The sequence below is a fragment of the Colletotrichum gloeosporioides genome (assembly GCF_011800055.1).
Source record: "Colletotrichum gloeosporioides strain Lc1 chromosome Unknown consensus_45, whole genome shotgun sequence".
NCBI classification, from domain to species: Eukaryota; Fungi; Ascomycota; class Sordariomycetes; order Glomerellales; family Glomerellaceae; genus Colletotrichum; species Colletotrichum gloeosporioides.
Window position 1 is genome coordinate 313,730 of NW_025544690.1, and position 18,995 is coordinate 332,724.

At 55.4% G+C, this 18,995-nt stretch overlaps 7 protein-coding genes across 7 annotated transcripts; 2 read left to right on the plus strand and 5 right to left on the minus strand.

Moving 5' to 3' along the window:
- Positions 1-468: 468 nt before the first annotated feature.
- On the minus strand, positions 469-3,270 carry GCG54_00002073 (uncharacterized protein; the record flags this gene model as incomplete). Its single annotated transcript, XM_045402172.1, has 4 exons — positions 469-2,289; positions 2,344-2,661; positions 2,713-3,108; positions 3,259-3,270. 4 exons carry the CDS (start codon positions 3,268-3,270, stop codon positions 469-471), a joined length of 2,547 nt encoding a protein of 848 aa, XP_045264454.1.
- Positions 3,271-5,920: 2,650 nt separating this feature from the next.
- Positions 5,921-6,603, minus strand: GCG54_00002074 (Succinate dehydrogenase [ubiquinone] cytochrome b small subunit; the record flags this gene model as incomplete). Its single annotated transcript, XM_045402173.1, has 3 exons — positions 5,921-6,273; positions 6,338-6,355; positions 6,420-6,603. 3 exons carry the CDS (start codon positions 6,601-6,603, stop codon positions 5,921-5,923), a joined length of 555 nt encoding a protein of 184 aa, XP_045264455.1.
- Positions 6,604-7,151: 548 nt separating this feature from the next.
- GCG54_00002075 (Tyrosine--tRNA ligase) lies at positions 7,152-9,130 on the plus strand (the record flags this gene model as incomplete). Its single annotated transcript, XM_045402174.1, has 3 exons — positions 7,152-7,393; positions 7,460-7,900; positions 7,957-9,130. The coding sequence occupies 3 exons, from the start codon at positions 7,152-7,154 to the stop codon at positions 9,128-9,130; spliced, it is 1,857 nt and encodes a 618-aa protein (XP_045264456.1).
- A 122-nt stretch (positions 9,131-9,252) lies between these two features.
- Positions 9,253-10,604, minus strand: GCG54_00002076 (Nitrogen permease regulator 2-like; the record flags this gene model as incomplete). Its single annotated transcript, XM_045402175.1, has 2 exons — positions 9,253-10,010; positions 10,079-10,604. The coding sequence occupies 2 exons, from the start codon at positions 10,602-10,604 to the stop codon at positions 9,253-9,255; spliced, it is 1,284 nt and encodes a 427-aa protein (XP_045264457.1).
- A 591-nt stretch (positions 10,605-11,195) lies between these two features.
- Positions 11,196-12,654, minus strand: GCG54_00002077 (Deubiquitination-protection protein dph1; the record flags this gene model as incomplete). Its single annotated transcript, XM_045402176.1, has 2 exons — positions 11,196-12,134; positions 12,202-12,654. Coding segments are annotated over 2 exons (1,392 nt in total), but the record flags the coding sequence as incomplete, so codon positions are not given.
- A 1,634-nt stretch (positions 12,655-14,288) lies between these two features.
- Positions 14,289-15,412, plus strand: GCG54_00002078 (Quinone oxidoreductase-like protein 2; the record flags this gene model as incomplete). Its single annotated transcript, XM_045402177.1, has 3 exons — positions 14,289-14,321; positions 14,388-14,526; positions 14,580-15,412. The coding sequence occupies 3 exons, from the start codon at positions 14,289-14,291 to the stop codon at positions 15,410-15,412; spliced, it is 1,005 nt and encodes a 334-aa protein (XP_045264459.1).
- A 218-nt stretch (positions 15,413-15,630) lies between these two features.
- GCG54_00002079 (Importin beta-like protein) lies at positions 15,631-18,828 on the minus strand (the record flags this gene model as incomplete). Its single annotated transcript, XM_045402178.1, has 2 exons — positions 15,631-18,600; positions 18,664-18,828. 2 exons carry the CDS (start codon positions 18,826-18,828, stop codon positions 15,631-15,633), a joined length of 3,135 nt encoding a protein of 1,044 aa, XP_045264460.1.
- Positions 18,829-18,995: the final 167 nt, after the last annotated feature.

The following is an 18,995-nucleotide window of genomic DNA, read 5'->3' on the forward strand; positions in this document are numbered from 1 at the left end:
TAGACAAGTGCTACCAAAGGAGGTATGTAGGTAGCTCGGGCTTCTTGTGTGTAATGCCCACTACTGGACTACCTTCCAACCAAGGTAAGGTACCCTACCTACAGACACAAGGTATGCAATGGAATGAGAATGAAAAGAGGTTAAGGTATATGAAGAAAAGGAGTGATAATAGGACGCAGAAGTGAATCACTAAACACAAGTCAAGAATGAAGACATGGAATGGGCGTCGTCCAATTCTTGACATTGTGGTTTACAGGGCATCATGTGTGGGTAACACCAGTATTGACATGCAGCAAGCAACGAATGCATGGACCATCATTATTTTCGTATATTTTCAACGCTTAAGCAACACCTAAGAAACACCCGTGATATTCCGCACAAACCAACACTCATAAATCATCACATTCAACCCCAGCGCTCCCCATCAAATTCCCATAAACAGTGGCATCTGTGATCATGACCTCACATCTACAGAGAGAAACTCGTAATCTCCGAGCCGCCCACGCGGTCCATCTCCGGCGTCGGGGGAGGGAGGTTCTCCGTCTTCGTGCAGATCCAGCACGACGCATACATGTTGACACGGTCGATGCAAGATCCCGGGGTGCGAGCACCAACACGCTTGGGAGAGAAGCCATGAGCCTCAAACACCTTGATGTACCAGGGGCTCAGCCCTGACGAGCGCAGAAGCACGCGGCCGCCCGTCTTGAGCGCGCGGTTGAGCTTGGTGATCTGGGCAGCCGCGGCCGAGGAGTCCGGGTCGAACCAGTCCATGCTGTCCATGACGACGGCGACGGTCAGCGTGCTGGGCGCGATGCGGTTGATGACCTCGTCAATCTCATCCGTGTGGATGCGCAGGCCGTCAAAGGCGCCGGGACGCGAGAGCTTGGCGTGAGCCTTCTCGGCGAGGTAGTCTGGGTGACAGCGGCGGGTGAACTGGCCCGTCATGGAGACCATGTAGTACGGGTTGTTGGTGGCGATGTGGGTTTCCTCAGCGACGGGATCGAGGGTGTCGATCATGTAGCGCCAGACAGCGTGGGAACGGGTCTTGCGAGAGATGGGGTTGGGACCCTTGACGGCATCGCTCTCGTAGTGGTCGTTCTCAAACATGGCAAGTTGATTCTTGGGGACGCCAAGGGCAGACCAGAGGAAGCTCTCCTGACTGACGACAACCGTGCTGACGAGCTTCGATAGAAGAGCGGGACGGATCTTGGTGTGCCAGATTTCGCGCTGTTCATTCAGTGTCTTGGTGGCGAGGAAGTCTTTCACAGCACCAGCGCAGCCGAATATGCGGGTCAGCCATTTGAAGCAGCGGATAGCGTGGCGAGAGCCACCGGTGTCGTAGAGACCATAGCCCTTGTTGTTGGTGAAGACGTGGACGTTCTTGAGCCAGTACTGGAAGGCACGGCTAGACAGGTGCGGAGACAGCTTGTTGAGGAGAAGGGTGCGGAAGTCAGGGTGCTTGCCATCGCCGAAGAGTTTCCAGAAGTCCTCATACGGGAGAGCCGTGTAAGATGCTACCTTGAGCTCGAGGAGGTGGTTCTGTGTGGGATTCAGGTCAACGGCGTGGATTCTCGCAGGGCTCTGCATGGCGTAAGAGAGAATGTTGTCACCGGCGCTAGTGATGGCCAGAACAACATCATCAGCGCCAAGCTTGAGCAGGCGCTCATCGACCTGCGAGTCCTCCCACGTAAAGGCGTAGATGTACTCGTCGTTGAACTGAGTGTGCTTTTGGAGGCGGTCGTCGTAGTAGATACGCCAATGGTGGTTCTGGTAGAAGAAGGCGGGCAGAGGAACATTGGCAGACAGGTTCTGGATAGCAGCCATGAATGCCTTGGAGCGAATCTCAGGCGCGGCCTTATCGATGGCGCGGGTCAGGGCATCCTTCTGGTTGGTGGGGTACAGGTAGGGGGAGTTTGTCGCAAGGGCGTCGATCTTCTCAATAATCTCGTGAGGAAGACTTGAGGAAGAGAAGGGCTTCTTGTGGCAACCCACCCATATGTAGTAAGGGATGTGGCCGAGTGAAGTGTTCCGAGCGTTGATGTTGAGCATGCTGCCGAACTTGTATTCGAGGTAGTCACGGCGGCCGGCTTCGAGGCCGACCCGGTCGAGATCGAACCAGGCACGCCAAAAGGTCCTCAAGAACCAGTTGACGTGGCGCCCGACGAGTCCAGCAGTGTAGTTGCGGAACGCAAAATCGATCTCGGACTGGACGTAGAAGTCCACGACTCCCATGATACCATCGGGGGACAGAAGCGAGGTGAGCGACTCGATGACCGAGTAATAGTCGGGCTTCGAAACAAGTCAGTTACAGTGTTGAGATGGCAGGTGATTCACAAGACTCACAATCATGGACAGGCTGTAAGACATGGTGATGAGATCCGCACGTCCATGTTCGGCTTGTTTCTTGGAGAAGTAGCTCATGACAGGCGAGTGAGGAGGGATGCGGTTGCTTGGAAGATCATTCTCATAATCCTCCAGGCGGAACTTTCTCGCGTCCTCGCAAACGACCTTGACATTGTTCCAGCCAAGTCGTTCGAAACGCTGTCGAGCAATCTCACAGAGAGAGGGAGAGAAGTCAACAAGGTAAACACTGGAAAAGAACTCGGGGACGTTGACGAAGGCGGACATGGCCTCAATGTTCCAGCCCGTTCCTCCACCGACCTACGGCAGAGTCAGCTAGTCACCTCGGATACCGGTGTTGCGCAGACTTACATCAACCCAGATGCGCCTCTCCTTTTCTCCCTTCTTTGAGCCCTTTGGGACCTTCGCCTTCAGCTGAGCCGCGACGAGTGCAAGCATATCCTCTCTGCCTTGCAGGAGGGGCTTCCTGGTAGCATCATAGACGCCGGCCTGCTTCTTATAGAAGCTCTCGAGGGCGCCCTGTTGGTTGCCATCCTTGTCACCATCGTGCGGCTTGATGAAGCAGGAGTAAAAAAAGAGCGAGAAGGATCTCAGCAGGCTGGGTGCCTCGCCGCTCTTTGTGTCGTTTTTGGGAAGAATCTTGGAAAACAGCAGGCCGCCAAGGATGACTGCGCTGAGTCCAGCAAAGGTTGTTTTGAAATCCATGTCCAGGGGCATAATGTTACCACCAAGAGAAGCCATGGTATTCTCTCATTTCTTCAGGAGCAGAGAGGATGCGTTGAAGCAAAGCCAAAAGTCAGGACAGGTTGAATTGGCAGAAGAGAGAAGTCTAGAGAAAGAGGTAAGAGACCAGGGGCATAGCATTCGTGCATTGGGAGCAACGTGAGTGATATATACCCTCCTCTCCATGGTTTTACCTATCAAATGGCCACTCGACCAGGCGCTTGTATCATCTACATGGCATTGATGGTTGTATATTGCGAGACGACACAGTATCGTCTACGCAGGCGGGGGCGTCGTAGTCTGAGAGATATGCATCACCGAAATGCTATTCTCGAGAAGTGAAGCAGATTACACCCCCCCGGCGCAGTCTAGGACCCTGAGTGAAGCTACCCCACTAACAAGAGCAGCTCAATTGAGCCCAGCCAACCCCGCCAGCTCGTTGTCGAGCTCTAGGGTGGGTGAGGTGAATGCAAGGTGGGATGCCCATGCAAGCGCAGGTGGAGCAGCCCGTGTCGACCAATGGCCAGAGCACATGGGCAAACCACCTGGATGTCAACGCCGCGTCTCGTCAACCGATCTCGTCTGAGCCAACGTGCATTGCGCCAATCCCTTGTGAGGTCAATGGCACGGGAATCTGCGAAACACACCAGCTTGCCTCTTACCATCTCGTGGGGTGCTTGTCCCAGTTTGAGTAGCATGGGTGATGCCGTCCCCTGATCCCAAGCGTCACAATCCCCCACGTTCCTCCTTCAGCGCTGCGGCAGCACCATCGCAGGACATGCCACGTAGATTGTCTCTCAGAAGATTCGCGTTTATCGCGTAACCAGGAGATTTCTACCTTTCAATTGACTGGCTCGGGAGCAATTCAGGAAGCTGGACCTTGAGGAACCCAAGATCGCTGGTGCCGGAAGCTTACATGGATGCGGCTCAGCGTGCGCCATGCGCCTATCTCAATGCTGTCGTAGCTTGCCAGTCGACAATATGTGTGTCTGCCTTCTGGATTCTGGACCGGACCGGGTGTGGATGATTGCTTGTTGTAGTGCTTGTGGTGCATGACCACAGTGCTGCGTATCAGCGAGAGCAAAGAGTAAGCCGTCCTGGATCGGACGGGTAGGACACGATGCCAATAAGAGAAGGGCCCCGACGCACATGGCCCCGTTTGAGCAGCCTGGGGAAATGGAGCGTTAGAGGAGAACTTGCCATCTGTCTGAGGGGATAAATGCCCAGTGGAGCCCTGGTCGACGATCAACGGAAGAGGCCTGTCCTCAGTCGTAACTTCTTCCCAAATACAAGGCGCAACCCCGACTCTTCCCGACAGGACGACCATCTCACAGATAAAAAACCGCCATCGGAGCAGAGAGGCCGGTATCTTTGGAAAGTGCGATTGCCGCTTTCGGTGGCATCATACTCGATGCCTTGAAGCTACGACCATGTTCATTTCCTCTTACCACGGACAGTCCAACACGGATGGCTGAAAGGCTTCAGTAGAGGAGAAAGCATAAAAGCGGACGTCATCCGCAAGTGGTAATGGTTTAAGAGGAAGAAGCGACTGACCTGGCCGGGTTGAAACAGTGCAGATCATGGTGAGAAGGTAAGTAGGTTGAGGAGAAGCACAAAAAGAACATGCCCAGCTGGTGCTGCACTGTGTGATTCACCAATGAAGCAGATGTCTTCGCACAGTAGGTCCGGCAACGAGCTTACACCTCATGGGATCATGACACCTTGAGCTCTTCAGCTACCTAATAACCGAGGCGGCAGTTGAAGGCCAGATGTATATTCTCGGAATTTGACGTCTTGGTTCTCTCGTACTCTCAGGATGTTGACAGCGCCCACCGATAAAATTGAGCCTCAGCAGCACGTCGGGAACCAAACTGATCTCACAGTCTTCACCTCGTCAATTCACATGGTAGCTGGATGTAGAAAACAAACACACGACACCTGCAGCAATAGGCTCTTACCCCTCATTTCTAATGCGATTGCAAGATGACGGCGATTCTGGTCTCTACCTCAATTGCTATCGAGCGGTCTTACACTTGAGATGAGAGGTTCTAGCCCATTGATGAGCCGCGGTTTGTGATGATAAGTCGCACTGATACTTAATCGGTAATAGTCTTGGTTCTACGACATAACGCCCTATCTATGTTTTGGTTCTTGATATTTGAAAGTGCAGTAGAAGAAAGTCCATCACCATGGCTATTGGGCGAGCCAAGAAGAGCCTGGATATAACAAAGAGTAAGTATAGTTGAGGGTGAAGCCTCTGGTTCTGAACGAATGCCAAGAAATTAAGATCAGAAACGCATGGATAGCAAGCACCTGAACTTTACGCCAATAGGGCGCAACCGATCAACCGTACGTCGGCGCATTGCATCGAAGTGAAGAGAACGACGTGACTTGACCCCGCATCGTAGACGCTTATCGTGTCAGTCAGCCTTTGGATGCCGGTTTTTTGGCTTGAAGATACGAATGTCGTCTTCAGCGCTTGTATGACCTGGGTCTACGTTAACGACCCCCGCAGTGTAATATAGGCATACAGCACAGTGCCCCCGCCAGGTTCATTGACAAAGAACTCGATTTTTGCCTAGACTGGTGATTGTACACTGGCCATTCCAATTCTAAACCCTGGCGCCCCCAAATCACGTATACAAGTCCTCCCCGCGCCCCCTTTCACAGCCTTCAAATAACCGGCCAAAAGCGCCGTCTTCCGTAGCTCTTCTCCCACCATTAATTCTATCGGTGGGGTTTCGCTATCAGGTAATGATTTTAAACATCAACTCTCACACACTCGAACGCGTCCTCCGACGTCTGGTAAGATACAAGCAAGGCTACCCCACCCCGATCAAGCCTTCCAGATGCGAGCGATAGCCTCGGTGACACCAACGTCGCTGGTCTCGAACTCGTACAGACCGAGGCCGACGAGGACGGTTGCGGCGTTGAGCGCCCACATGGTGCCCTTGCGGAGCTTGGGGTACGTGCGGGTGGGGACGTAGTCGATGATGATGTTCTGGAAGCCGGTGTGGGAGTGGATGAGGATCAGGGAGCAGAGGATGGCGTCGGCCGTGGGGTTCAGGGAGCCGGCGGCGAAGGGGGTGATGGTGATGGGCACGAGGCCGGCGGCGAGGATGCGGTCGAAGCTCCAGTGGTAGGAGCCGTGGGCGGGACTCGGGGGAGGAACGGGGGCAGGGTCGTTAACTGCAGATATCACAGGTCAGAATCGCTTCGCGGCGGGCTCAAGGACTTTGGGTCTTTGTCGTACCTCCACCCTGGACAACCTCTGTGGATAAACGATTAGCAGACAGTTCTCAAGTACACCAGGCGCATGCAGTTTTGGAACGTACGAGGGCCGACGGGCAGCAAATCTCTCTTGGCGGTGGTGTGGAAGGCGGCGACTCTTCTCGTGTTGTTGACGAACTCCTTCTGGACGGTAGGCTTGAGGAAGGCAGAGCGGGATGCGCCGGTCTTGGCCGTCCGGGCAGCCATGGCCGTCTGCCTGAGCAGAGCAGGTCGCACAAACGAAGCCATAATGTGTGTGTCGCCGAAACGGATTGCGCTGAGGCTCGTCAATTGGTATTCGGAGTGGGAGTTTGGACGTTCGTTCGTGGACTCGTTCCGTCAAGGGTTTGCTGGGCTTGGAATTGGGAGAGAGAATTAGAGTGGATGATGCACTTGACCCGACGCTCTCGATGATGGGATTGCCGAGGAGCTTATTTCGAGTGTGCTGTGATTGGCCAGCTTCTCCCGAACGCTGGAAATGCTCCACGTGATTCGGATCGCGGGCAACGACGGGACCTCTTCGGGGGTCCATCTAAAGAATTGCGGGGATCCGGAGGAACAAAGATGCGGGCAGTGTCTTATCGCGATTCCGATAAGGAAATTTTGGAGCTGGCAGAGGGTCTCGTCGCGCAACGAAGAGCCAGCCGGGGTGGATGTGGATGTGTCAGTCAATACCGGGGCGATTGCAAGTTGAACATTCGACATTGGGTCCCCACCGAGTCGTTCATTTCGTCCTTTTCAATGTGTTGACAGGTGAAGCATTCAAAAGCGGTTTACACGACGAATTCGCCTGAACGATGTTGTCGTCATTGGGGCCCCGCCTCCCCGAATTGCGGCGGAACATCTGCAGTCGATGCGCCAGGGTACCGGCGGTGCAGTTGTTGCAGAATCAGCAAAGATGGATCACGCAAAAGGTGCTCGAGAAGCGCAAGAATGCGGAACTCGACTGGGAGAACCGCGCTGAACTAATCAAGAAAGGAGAAGTTCCTCATATCTGGGATCTCTTCGAGGAGCGTGGCTTCATCAAGGACGTCGCAGGGTGAGCATCTTGGCGCCCTCTTCCCCCTCGAACCCCTCCAAGGCCGATGGCTAACCCCAGACCCAGGCGTACACCACAAGTCAAAGAGCTCTTGCGAACGAAACGGATAGGCGCTTATGTCGGTGTCGACCCGACCGCCCCGTCACTCCACGTCGGCCACCTCCTGCCCTTCATGCCGCTGATGTGGATGTGGCTGCAAGGATATCCTGCGGTATCGCTGGTCGGAGGTGCGACGGGCAGAATAGGCGATCCCACGGGCCGGTTGAAGACGCGCGAGGCAATGGCGAACAGCGAAATATCAGTAAACATCACAAAGATCCACTACCAGATGAAGAAGATATGGGCCAACGTGGAAGCGCTTGCCCAGAAACATGGCATAGAGCTAGACAAATCGGCGAACAGGGCCTTGGTGAACAACAACATGTGGTGGCAGAGTCTTTCAATGTATGAAGTGATGAAGCGACTGGGGCGTTACATGCGGATAGGGCCTATGCTGACCCGCGACACGTAAGTACACACGGCCGCTCTCTATCAGCGGGGTTATTGCTAACTGGGGTAATCAGCGTCAAGAACAAGATGGAAAACGGTGACGGTATGTCTCTCGCAGAGTTCGTTTATCCCATGATGCAGGGCTGGGACTTTTGGCACCTGTATCAAAAGATGGGTGTCCAGATGCAGATCGGAGGCTCCGACCAGTTCGGCAACATCGTCGCCGGCATCGACGCCGTCAAGACGATCCGCGACTCCGAGGAAAACCCCCTCTTCAAGATGCCCGGCAACTGGACAGATGACCCTATCGGCTTCACGGTGCCCCTCCTCACAGACAGCTCCGGCGCCAAGTTTGGCAAGAGCGCCGGCAACGCCGTCTGGCTCGACGGCGTGAACACCAGCCCCTTCGACCTCTACGGCTACTTTGTCAGACGCTCCGACGCCGAGGTCGAGAAGCTCCTCCGCCTCTTCACCTTCATGCCCATCGAGTCGATCAAAAGGACCATGGCCGAGCACGCGGAGGACCCCTCCAAGCGCGTCGCCCAGCACACCCTCGCCTTCGAGGTCGTCTTCCTCGTCCACGGCCCCTCGGTCGCGGTCCGCGAACAGAACCAGCACAAGTTCATTCACAGCAAAGGCCAAGCCCCCACTGGCGAGGTCACCGAGGGCAAGCAAATCAACCTGAACAACGCCCCGAAGATGGACATGCAGCTGCCGTACGACCTCATCTACAGACAGGGCATTGCCCGCATTCTCTACGCCGCAGGCCTGGCCACCTCCGTCAGCGAGGGCCACCGCATCGCCAAGCAGGGCGCCGCCTACGTTGCCGCGGCCCCCGGCCAGGACATGCGCGGGCTCGTGCCGGGCAACCTGGACTGGACTCCCGTGAAAATGTGGTTTCCCGAAGACGTGCCCAAGTTCCTGATCGACGGCCGCGTCCTCATCCTCCGCAAGGGCAAGCACAACGTGCGCATCATCGAGGTCGTCACCGACTTGCAGTGGGATGAAAGCGGCAAGGAGTACCCCGGCGAGCCCTTCAAGGGCAAGACACGCAAGACGATCCAGAAGTTGCGGGAGATTGCCGAGAGGGATGGAGTGAGGTTGTCCCGCAAGGAGCTGAACCGCATGGTAGCGGAGAGGCTGGCCGAGGAGGAGACGGAGATTGCCGTTGTGAACAATCCGGACATCAGATTTCCTACGAAGAGCGAGCGCCAAAAGGTGCGGGACGAGCTGATGAAGGCCAAATAGAAAGAGTTGACTGGAGCTCGAAAAGTTACGATACCATGTACAATGCCTGTACACTGACATGTATAACACGCTAAATAAAATGTAAAAATACCATTCCCATCATGAATTCCAAACCAGATACCTCAACGATAGAACACCGTCAAATCCCCGCTCGGCACCGGCAGAGCTTTAAGCTTCTCCATAATCTCTGCATCCGTCAGGTTGTTCTCCGTGATGATCTGGTCAAACGTGTGGCACCCGTCCGTATATTTCTGCAAAGGATCCCCGCCGGCCTTGGGCCTCGCCTGTCCCGTCGCCAGCGCCGCCAGGTACTGCTTCGAGACGACATACTTGTGCGCGCGGTAAAGGCACCCCTTGATCACGCCAAACTGCACCAGCCGCCGCACATCCACATACCGCAGCACGTCGAACCCGGCCTCCTGATGTCCGCGCAGCCACTCCATCACGCTCTTGCCCACGCAAAAGCTCGTCATCAGCTTGATCAGCATGAAGTTGCTGATGCGCTGCCGGGCGTGGATGCAGACGTACGCCGCGCACTCGTCGACGATGCCGTCGCGGTCCGCGACGAAGTCGTGGATCCCCGGCCGCGGCGCGTAGCACGACCCGAAGAAGAACATATCGAGCAGCAGCACGGTGTCGTAGTAGAGCAGGTGGCGCAGCGCGAGCTTGGCGAGGTCCAGCGACACGTCGGCGGCCCAGGCGATGCGCCGCACGTCGTTGACGCCGTCAATGTGCGCGACCACTTTCTGCATCGTCAGGTCCCACGTCGGGTCGACGATCTCGGCGAACTTCATCTTGGCGACCGGCACATGCCAGCCCTTTACCTGCGGCGGGGGGGCGTGGTGCGGGAAGAGCTTCATGTTGATCGTGTTGGCGTCGTCTTGCGAGGGGCCAGTGTCAGTAAACCAGCGACGGGCTCGCTTCCGAAGAGGATGATGAGCAACTCACCGACCGGAATCATGCACTCGCCGTAATTATTCAGATCCTCCTTGACAATCTCCAAGAGCGTCTCAATCGGTCTGCGCTCCCCTCCCCCGGAGCCCTCCTGGCTCAGATACTCATTCTGCTTCTCCATCTCCTTGAACGTGACTGCGAGCCGCCGCACCACCGGCTCGTACGGCGCCTGGTCCGCATCGACATCCAGCACGATGCCAAAGTTGAAGATGAACTCGTTGCGCTGGTACTTCTCATGCGGGATCAGCACCGGGAACCCCAGGACCGCGTACTTGCCCTCCGGATCCTGCACCGTCATGTAGCGATTGAAGAAGGCCTTGCGCGGCATGATGTACTCCTGCATCACGTCCCAGTCGATGAGCGGCGGCTTCGTCGCGCCGGGCGCGGATGTAATGCATCCCGGCGGTGACTGAGCCACAATGTGCGGGCCTATCGAGTGGCGGAAGGTCAGCGGCGAGATGCAGATGAGGGATCTGGTTGATGAGGCTCTAGGCGATGATTTGGGTCTGAGGATATTCATCACTTACCCTCCTTGGGTAAAAACCTTGCATAGAAAATGCCCTGGATCATTCTCGCTACATTTTCAGATTAAAATCATTCGTCGTTGTGTCGTGTAGACTCCAACATCCAGCAGTAGCAGCGGGATGACCGATGAGTTGATGGAGGAAACTTAGTCTCGTTGAGGTGTACGTTTTCTGAGCTATGTGGACTAATCGCCCCATCAGAGCTGCCTTATCCACGAATGTCACTTCAGCCATCACGCCGACCCCAAAACTAAATGATATAGCAATATCACGAATCAGGTCAAGTGAATCGCACTGGATGATAATTTTATTTGTCAATGTGAAAACAGGAGGAACTACTATTACAGCAATCCTCACTCCAAGCCGTCCGTGTAGAAACGTAAAGCGAATAGTCATAAACGTCGTGCCTGGTCAATTTCCTGTCTCCTCGAAACTGCCAGTACTAAGGCCCAAGGCAACTAGGTAGGGTATGTGCTTCTCCCTTTCAAAAGGCCTATCAACCATTAAAGCGTGTCCTCTTGCGACGCTCTCCTAGCCAAACGACACGACCTCCCTACTTTCCCCCGAATAACATGCCTCCACAGTCATTAAGAGCTGAGAAGATGCTCAATCGCACCCTGCACACTACCGCCGCTCCTTCTCAGAGCCGCCACGTTTCTATCAAAGTCGAAAAAGCCCATGTCGTTGAGCTGGCGCAACTGCTCAGCGTATCGCTCCTCGGGAGGACGGTTGTCCGGGGGAGCAGGAGAGCCACCTGCGCCTGCGCCGCCTGCACCACCAAGTCCCCACATGTTCATCATCTGCTGCATCATCTCGGGGTTGATCTGGCCAAACGGAGAGGCGAAGGGGTTCGCAGGTGTCTGTCCCTGGCCTTGACCCTGACCTTGGCCCTGACCCGCGTAGGGAGGGGGCGCGAAAAGGGCAGCAAAGGGGTTGGCCGGAGGCGGGCTCGTGGTGTTGCCGCCTTGAGCACCCTGAGCATTTGCTGTAGCTCCAGCAGTGGCTCCAGTTGTGTTTTGCTCGCCCGTCGTGGTGCCTGCAGCACCGGCGGCTCCGGCCCCAGCTCCCGCGCCTTGTTGAGGAGGCGCAAATGGGCTACCAGGGCCGAACAGCGCACTGAGGTCACCCAATCCTTCCATACCGCCACCCATGGGAGGCATACCAGGGAAGCCTGGGAAGCCGGCGAATGGATTGGCCTGGGCGTTTCCTTGCTGGCCAGCGGCGGCAGCTTCGGCCGGGGTGGTGTCGGTGGCGCCGGGTGCTGGGAAGGCCGTGTTGCCACCTCCTCCGGCCATGCTGCGCTGCATTCTCATTACGTTACGGAGCATGTCCGGATTCGTCATCATCTGGCGCATAAAAGGTGACTGAATGATCTCGCGGGCATTGGGAACGTTGCGCAGATGAGGGTTGCTCTGAATCATGTAGTTAATGAAGTCGGGGTTGTCGAGGGCTGCATTCATCGTCTGGAGCATCGAAGGATCGGCCAGCATCTGGGCCAGCTGGTCGTCGGATGGCGGGGCGCCCATCTGAGGCGATAATATTAGCTCATGCAATGGAGTGTTGGTTTCTAAGATTGGGTGGGTAAGAACATACACCTCCATCGGCTCCGAAAGTCTCGCGGCTGGGCAGGTTGATGTGACCGGCGTATCTGGCCCCTGTGAGGCCGGCGAGAAGGTTATTGGCGGTACCGGCCTGCATGTTGGTAGGAACAGCAGGAGCGGCGGGTGCGGAGGGGGAAGCGGCGGGCTGAGGCGCGGGGTTGCTGGCGGCGCTCTTGACCATGTGGATAGTGTTGTTAGGCTTGATCTTGTAGGTGGCGAGGCTATCGTCGTTCTTCATGACGCGGCCAGAGTAGATGAGGCGCTGACGCTCAACGGGGACCTTCTCAAAGTCCTCGCCGGCCAGCTTGGTCTTAAGGTCGAGCACGGTGGCCGACTCGGGCATGGTGATGACGTGGTTGCTATCCTGGCCCGTCTTCACCTTGAAGGTGACCTGGGCATCACTGGTGCCCTCTGCGTTTTCGGCCATGGCCTTGTCCAATGTCGATGCTGTGTAGATGGAGCTTGTGTGTTGCGGGATGTATGCTAGGTATTTCGAGTTCGGGGTATCGCGAATGCAATGACGATGTGGCTGCTTGTGGGTGAGCAAGTCGCGGAGAGGTAGAGAGGCAACAAAAGGTTGGAAGAAAGATGAGAGGAAGGATGGCCAACGGAGAAGGAGCTGTTGGGATCTCGGAGAATAGACAGCCAGGTGGGTAGACGAGGTACGCGAAGGCAGACAGAGGTAGAGGCAGGAGGAAGAGGATCAGTTATTAGGCAGTCAAAGGTAGGTAGGTGGCCGGACGGTCGGTAGCTGCGGTCGCAGATTGGACGTCAGTGGTTGGTGACGGTGGATTGGACACTTGCACTCGCAGTGTGGGCCGGAGCCGAGAGGGGCAACACCCAGTGGACAGTGGGCGCTGTGCGGTGCAGCGTTCGCCAGTGGGAAGCTCACGAATTGGGTGCTCTTTGCCGCAGCACGCTAAGGCTGGTGGGGCAGGAGTGCCAGGGTTGGCTCGGTCAGGGTTCCAGTGCGACAGGTGCATTCGGGTGGGCCAATGGCGCTGTGGTTCCGCGATCTGGACCGTCTGCTGCTGCTGCTGTTCCCGTCCATCCGCTGTCCGCGTTGCAGCAACACACAGACTCGACTGAGGGACTGTGAACATACCTAATAAGCAGGAGTGCCCATTCTCTTTATCTCTTCCATGCTTACCCGTTGGAGGCTTTGCATTGCAGATCAGTCCGAACAGGACTCTTGCAACTCGTCAGACGCATCTGTCAATGGTCATTGAGTTTGTCGCAATAGGGGCCCCAGATTCGCTACCACGATACCTCTACTCAGGTACCTTATCCAGGGTCGAACAGGCAGGCAGTGAACACCCCTAGCTCCAACTAAGAGCAGCCTCAGGGTGCTTCAGAGTCATCGCTTCCATCGTCATCCATGGCCTTCCACATCTATTTTGTGTTCAAATTTGATGGTCATGTAAGAATGCCATCTCATGCCAAATTTCTGCACCAGCATGCGGCCACGTTGGTTTCTTCTTTGACTTGGCTTGCTCAGATAGTATCTCAACCAAATCAATCTTGGAACCAACTTTGAGGAGGTGTCTCGTGAAGTACAGCATCCCGATGGACACTCGTTCTGTCTGACCATGAACAGCACTGTTCCATCACGCAGTGTGCGAATCTGCATCTCATCAACACCATGCCGGGACACACAAGCCACAAATACATCACCGTCGTCGCCACACGCCACGGCAGGTGCGGTCGCTGATATGACGCCAACACAACAGCGGCAACGTGGCGGGGAGGACAGCCGGCGAGCAACATCAGTGTGGCTCGAGCCCCAGCTTTTCTCCCCCGGAATTCAGACACCGACCCACCGATTATGCCTCGGCTCTCCTCCCCCTCGGCGTCTTTGAGACCGTCCGTCTGGGGTAGCAACCAGCTGGGTGTAAGCTCTGAGAGATTGCACTAAATCACACCTCAAGCTTTGAACCTCCTTTAAATCTTCCTCCGTAGACATCTCCAGCGCATCCGGTTACCTCTCAAGTGAAAGTTCAACTTTTGTATACCGTCAAGGTCAAGTTTCAATTGAATCTCCCCTATAGTAGGCGATCTAGACAGCCAACATCCATCACCATGCGCGGCATTCAAATCAAGGAATATGTCAAGGTACGCTCACTGATGAAGACACAACTCACACTCCAATCGGGAAAACTCACACGCTCGAATCAACAGTCTCCCAAGGAGCTCCGTGTAACAGAACTTCCGGAGCCCGTCCCCAAGAAGGACGATGAATACCTCATCCAAGTCTATGCCACCGCCGCGAACTTCTTCGACATCCTCCAAATCCAAGGCAAATACCAAACCCAGCCCCGTAAGTCACCCTGCCGTCTCATCCGCAAACCTCCCATCTCACTGCCAACCCAGCATTTCCGTGGACCTCCGGCTGCGAATTCGCCGGCACGGTCCTAAAAGCCCCGGCCAAGGCCAAATTCCCCGTCGGCGCCCGCGTCTTCGGCGCAACACAAGGCGCCTTCGCTGAGAAGTGCGTCGCCCGCGAGAAGGAGCTCCTCTCCGTCCCAGACGGTTGGTCCTTCCAGGAAGCTGCCGGCCTCTTCATCACCGCCCCGACCTCCTACGGCGCCCTCGTCGTCCGCGCCGGCATCAAGCCCGGCGACATCGTCCTCGTCCACGCCGCCGCCGGCGGCGTCGGCCTGGCCGCCGTCCAGGTCGCAAAGGCCTTTGGCGCCACCGTCATCGCCACCGCCTCCACCCCGCGCAAGCTCGACGTCGCAAAGTCCTTTGGCGCCGACCATGTCGTCGACTACCGCGATCCCGAGTGGCCCGCGCAGGTGAAGAAGCTCACCCCCGGCGGGCGCGGTGTTGACATCGTCTACGACCCCGTTGGTATGGTCGACGCCAGCACAAAGTGTACCGCCTGGAACGGCCGCATTCTCATCATTGGCTTCGCGGCTGGCAAGATTGAGAAGGTCGCTATGAACAAGGTTCTCCTGAAAAACATCAGCCTCGTCGGCATCTTCTGGGGCCAGTACGCCGTGAGGGAGAAGGAGACTGTGGTCAAGGTCTGGGAGGGAATCATGAAGCTCGTCGCCGAGGGCAAGCTGCGCGGCACGGAATTCACTGATGAAGAATTTGTTGGGCTCGACCGCATCCCAGATGCCTTGATAGCGCTGGGTAGCAGAGGCACGTGGGGTAAGGTCGTCGTGAAGATTCCCCAGGACGGCCAGAGTAAGTTGTAGAGCGGCGAGTGGAAATTTTCAACAACGCGGGATATTACAGACTTTTAGAAGTCAGCTTGGGTACCTTTGCACTTGTGGTATATTTCTTGTTTGGGCTTCCACTGACTGGAACCTGGCATACGCCCCTCTATCTCTTTGTGTTCATGCATTCGTAATCATCCCTTCCGATATGTCCGATTCGCAACCCGAAAACACGCGAACAAACAGTGCCGCCCTCTCTATGCACTTCCTGTGACCTGGGTCAAACTCCAAAACTTCTGCAGTACGTCCTTATCCACGTTGATGGCCCACTCCTGCTCAAACTGCTGTTCGCCTCCTGAGCGCTGGACCACGTCCTGAAGGCGCTCCTTTACAAAGTACATGGCGTTGACCGTGTGAATGGGGTCTTTTTGGGTCCATTCCGTCTCCTTAAGGCTCTTCGGCGTCTCATAATCATTGGGCTCCATCTCTGACCAAATCAGAGAGTCGGTCCCATCCGTCAAGCCGTCCTGGAGTTCGGAAATGGTGCCTGTCCAAAGTGTGAAGTAGTCCTGAAGCTTGGCGAGTGCCAAGTTCTGCATAGGTTGAGGAAGTTCCAGGAGACGCGTCAGAGCTAGAAGGGACAACTTCTGTCGCTCAAGATGATCAACACCATCGAGATGGAAAAACCACTCCCCGCTCAGCCAGGCCCAGACGTGTTCCACGGGCCCAAACGATGACAGCATCGTGACGAAAAGGGCCGGATCGGCAATAATCAGTCGAGAAAGGATCGCAAAGTAGTCGCGCTCTGTTATAGTGCTCAGCTTGCTAACCTTCTTGTTTGGTCCAGTGGTTTGGTTGGCCTCCCAGGCATTATGAAGGTTCTCCAAGATCTTTTTGAGAAATCCAGTCTCCAGCATATCTTGGATAATGACCGACGTGCCATTGGCTCCGCCGAGCTCAGACGCAGCACGAATCATATATTCGATACACACTGTGCCTTGTCGAACCTGTTCCCGACTCTTGGAGTCGAGGACCCCAGATAAAGCCTGCAAAAATGGCCGTCGCAGCCTGTCCTCAAGGACCGCCTGTGTACCCAAAAGGATGTACGACTCGACAACCGAAAGGGCTACTGCCGCGGTTTCAGTCTGGTACTCCAGGAGAGGCAGGGAAAGCTCTGCTATGCTCATAATGTCAGCAGAGACGGGAGGGTTGCTCTGCATCAAAACCGAGTTCCACAGATCTAGCACTTCGTCAATCAAATATGTGTGGAGATCAGAGCCAGTCTTTGCTGCCTCTGACAATAGAGGGACCATCAAGTGCTGATATCTCTGAGATTCACTGCCCATAGACATGACCAAGGCGGCGAAGATGGCAATGATGGCTTGCTTGATCATGTACTCCTCGGTTCCAGAGTTCTCCCAGATGCTTGGAAGACTAGACATGATGAAATCTCCAAACTGAGAAACATGATGCTCCAGTCTCGTCACCAGAATGCGCATGGACTCCAAAACAGCCAGCTTTGTCTCGTCGATGTCAACATTCTGAAGCAGTTGAAGAAGCTCATTCAGCACATCGGCGGCATAAGGAAGGAAAGCTTCCGCGCTGAAAGCAAGCTCGTCCACGATCCATCGAAGTTGACGCGCGGCGGTAATACGAACGACGACATCGTTTGTAGCATCGGAAGGATTAAGGAAATGACGGAACATTTCGTAGATTAGTGGTCTGCTACCATCAGCGATTTTGACAGTGACCCATTGGCTGACCATGATCGCGATTCGGCGGCGGAGCACTTTGTAAAGAGGCCCTTGCTGCTGGGCATCCTGAACAACAGTAGAAACCAGTAAGGCATCAAAGTCGAAGTGATTGGCAACGTTCGGTGCGGCCAAGCCCAAAGCAGTGTACACTGCCTCCTTGGTAGCGATATCTGCTTGTGGGTTTGTCGCAGTCTCAAAGTAGGAAAGGAGGGGGGGTATCATGAGTTGCTTGAAGTTGACGAGAAGGTCCAAAAAGAGTTTCTCGGCACAAGGGCGCACCTCCCATTCGTACGCATTGCCTTCACTCTGCTCTTGTTGCTCCCATTCCTCTGGCTCTTCTTCCCAGGCGTCCAGATCCGCTTTCCGGAAAACAAAGAGATGTGTGATGATGATGTTTGCCATTTGAACCACGAAATCGTCCTTGAGAAGCTCCTGCTTGATGAGGGCCACAGCATCGTTCTCGTCCTTCTTGGCCTCTGTGCTCTTGTACTTGAAGGTTTGCTTTGGGTAGAACGCTATCCTCAGACATGATCTCATCAAGAGCAGGGCTCTAAGCGCAAGCCTCTCCAGCAAGGGGCCCTCCACCTTGGACTTTGACTCTGATTGTCCAGAGTCACCAGATGACTGGCGAATTCCGCCCGACTTCTCGAAGACTTCGGCGAATTTGGCAACCAGGTCCCAGTATGCGTGTACAAGGGGTAGAGAGTTAGGAAGAACAGCGAAGCTGGCAGGATGTGACTCGGACATGTCGATGTGAAGCTTGGTAAACTGCAAGAGGTGCTTTCCTACAGTGTCTTGGTAAGGGGCCGGTACGTGAGAGTCGTGGCTCACAAAACCGAGGAACTGGCCGAAATGGTTTTGCGACACAGTCCAGAACTGCTGAACCGTCTTGTCGTTATGGGGTGACTCGTAGCCAACAACGAGTAGGCGGCGCAGTATCTTGAGAGAAATCAGGCTGATGAGCATAGCCAAGTCGGCCTCATCTTCGTCGCCACGTCCATTTGTGAGGAATCCCATCCAGACTGCCGACTTCTCCGTGTAAACTTCTCCAAGAAGGTACACAATTTCCGGAGTGACGGATTGGAGTGCTGTTTGCGATCTCCGCAGACGAGCAGTGCCCAGTTCCTTGACAACGCGGAGCAAAATCTGCAGAGAACCGTGCAAATGTTGTTGATTGCCATCCTTGGAGCCTCTGACAAGACCAATAATGTTGGACAGGGCATCCGGCCAGTGTTGGGGGTAGTCAATTCTAATGACCTTGGCGGTAACCAAAGAGTTGTGCAGCGAGAGACCCTTCTCCTCCTCATCCAGTGTGCCCTGGAACAAGCGTTGTCGAATGAGGTTCTTTTCCTCGGGATCCAAGCCGCCCTTCACATTCGCGAGTAGACGCCAGCACTTGTCAATGCCGTTCTTGAGCTGGATCACGGCCAGGAATCGGATGTCGAAGGGAAGGGACTTGTCCAGGAAGATGGTCTGCGTTAAAGAACATTAGCTTATAGTGCCAAGTCAGAGGAGCATTTTGGGGACGTCATTTACCTGCAATGAGGAGAAATAACCCTTCTCGGTTTCCCATGATGTGAGCTGCTGGCCAGCGGCCTGTCTACGGGCATAGTCGGTAGAGGTCGCAGACTCGAGGGCTCTGCAGAGCTCCTGCAGGCTGAGAGGGTTGGCATCGCCGGGTACCTCAATAGCGAAGCTCATCGTTGCGGTCTTCCTGGTGAGCGACCAAGACGTCGGTACCGGTTTTGTTGGTCCCAAAGAGGTCGACGTAATGACGTTCGAATCGAAAGGAGGTTCTCGTGTGGAAAAGGCGGCGGGGAGGCGGTAGGAAATTTAGGCAAGCCAGGCGTTATCGCCTGTGGCGGGGC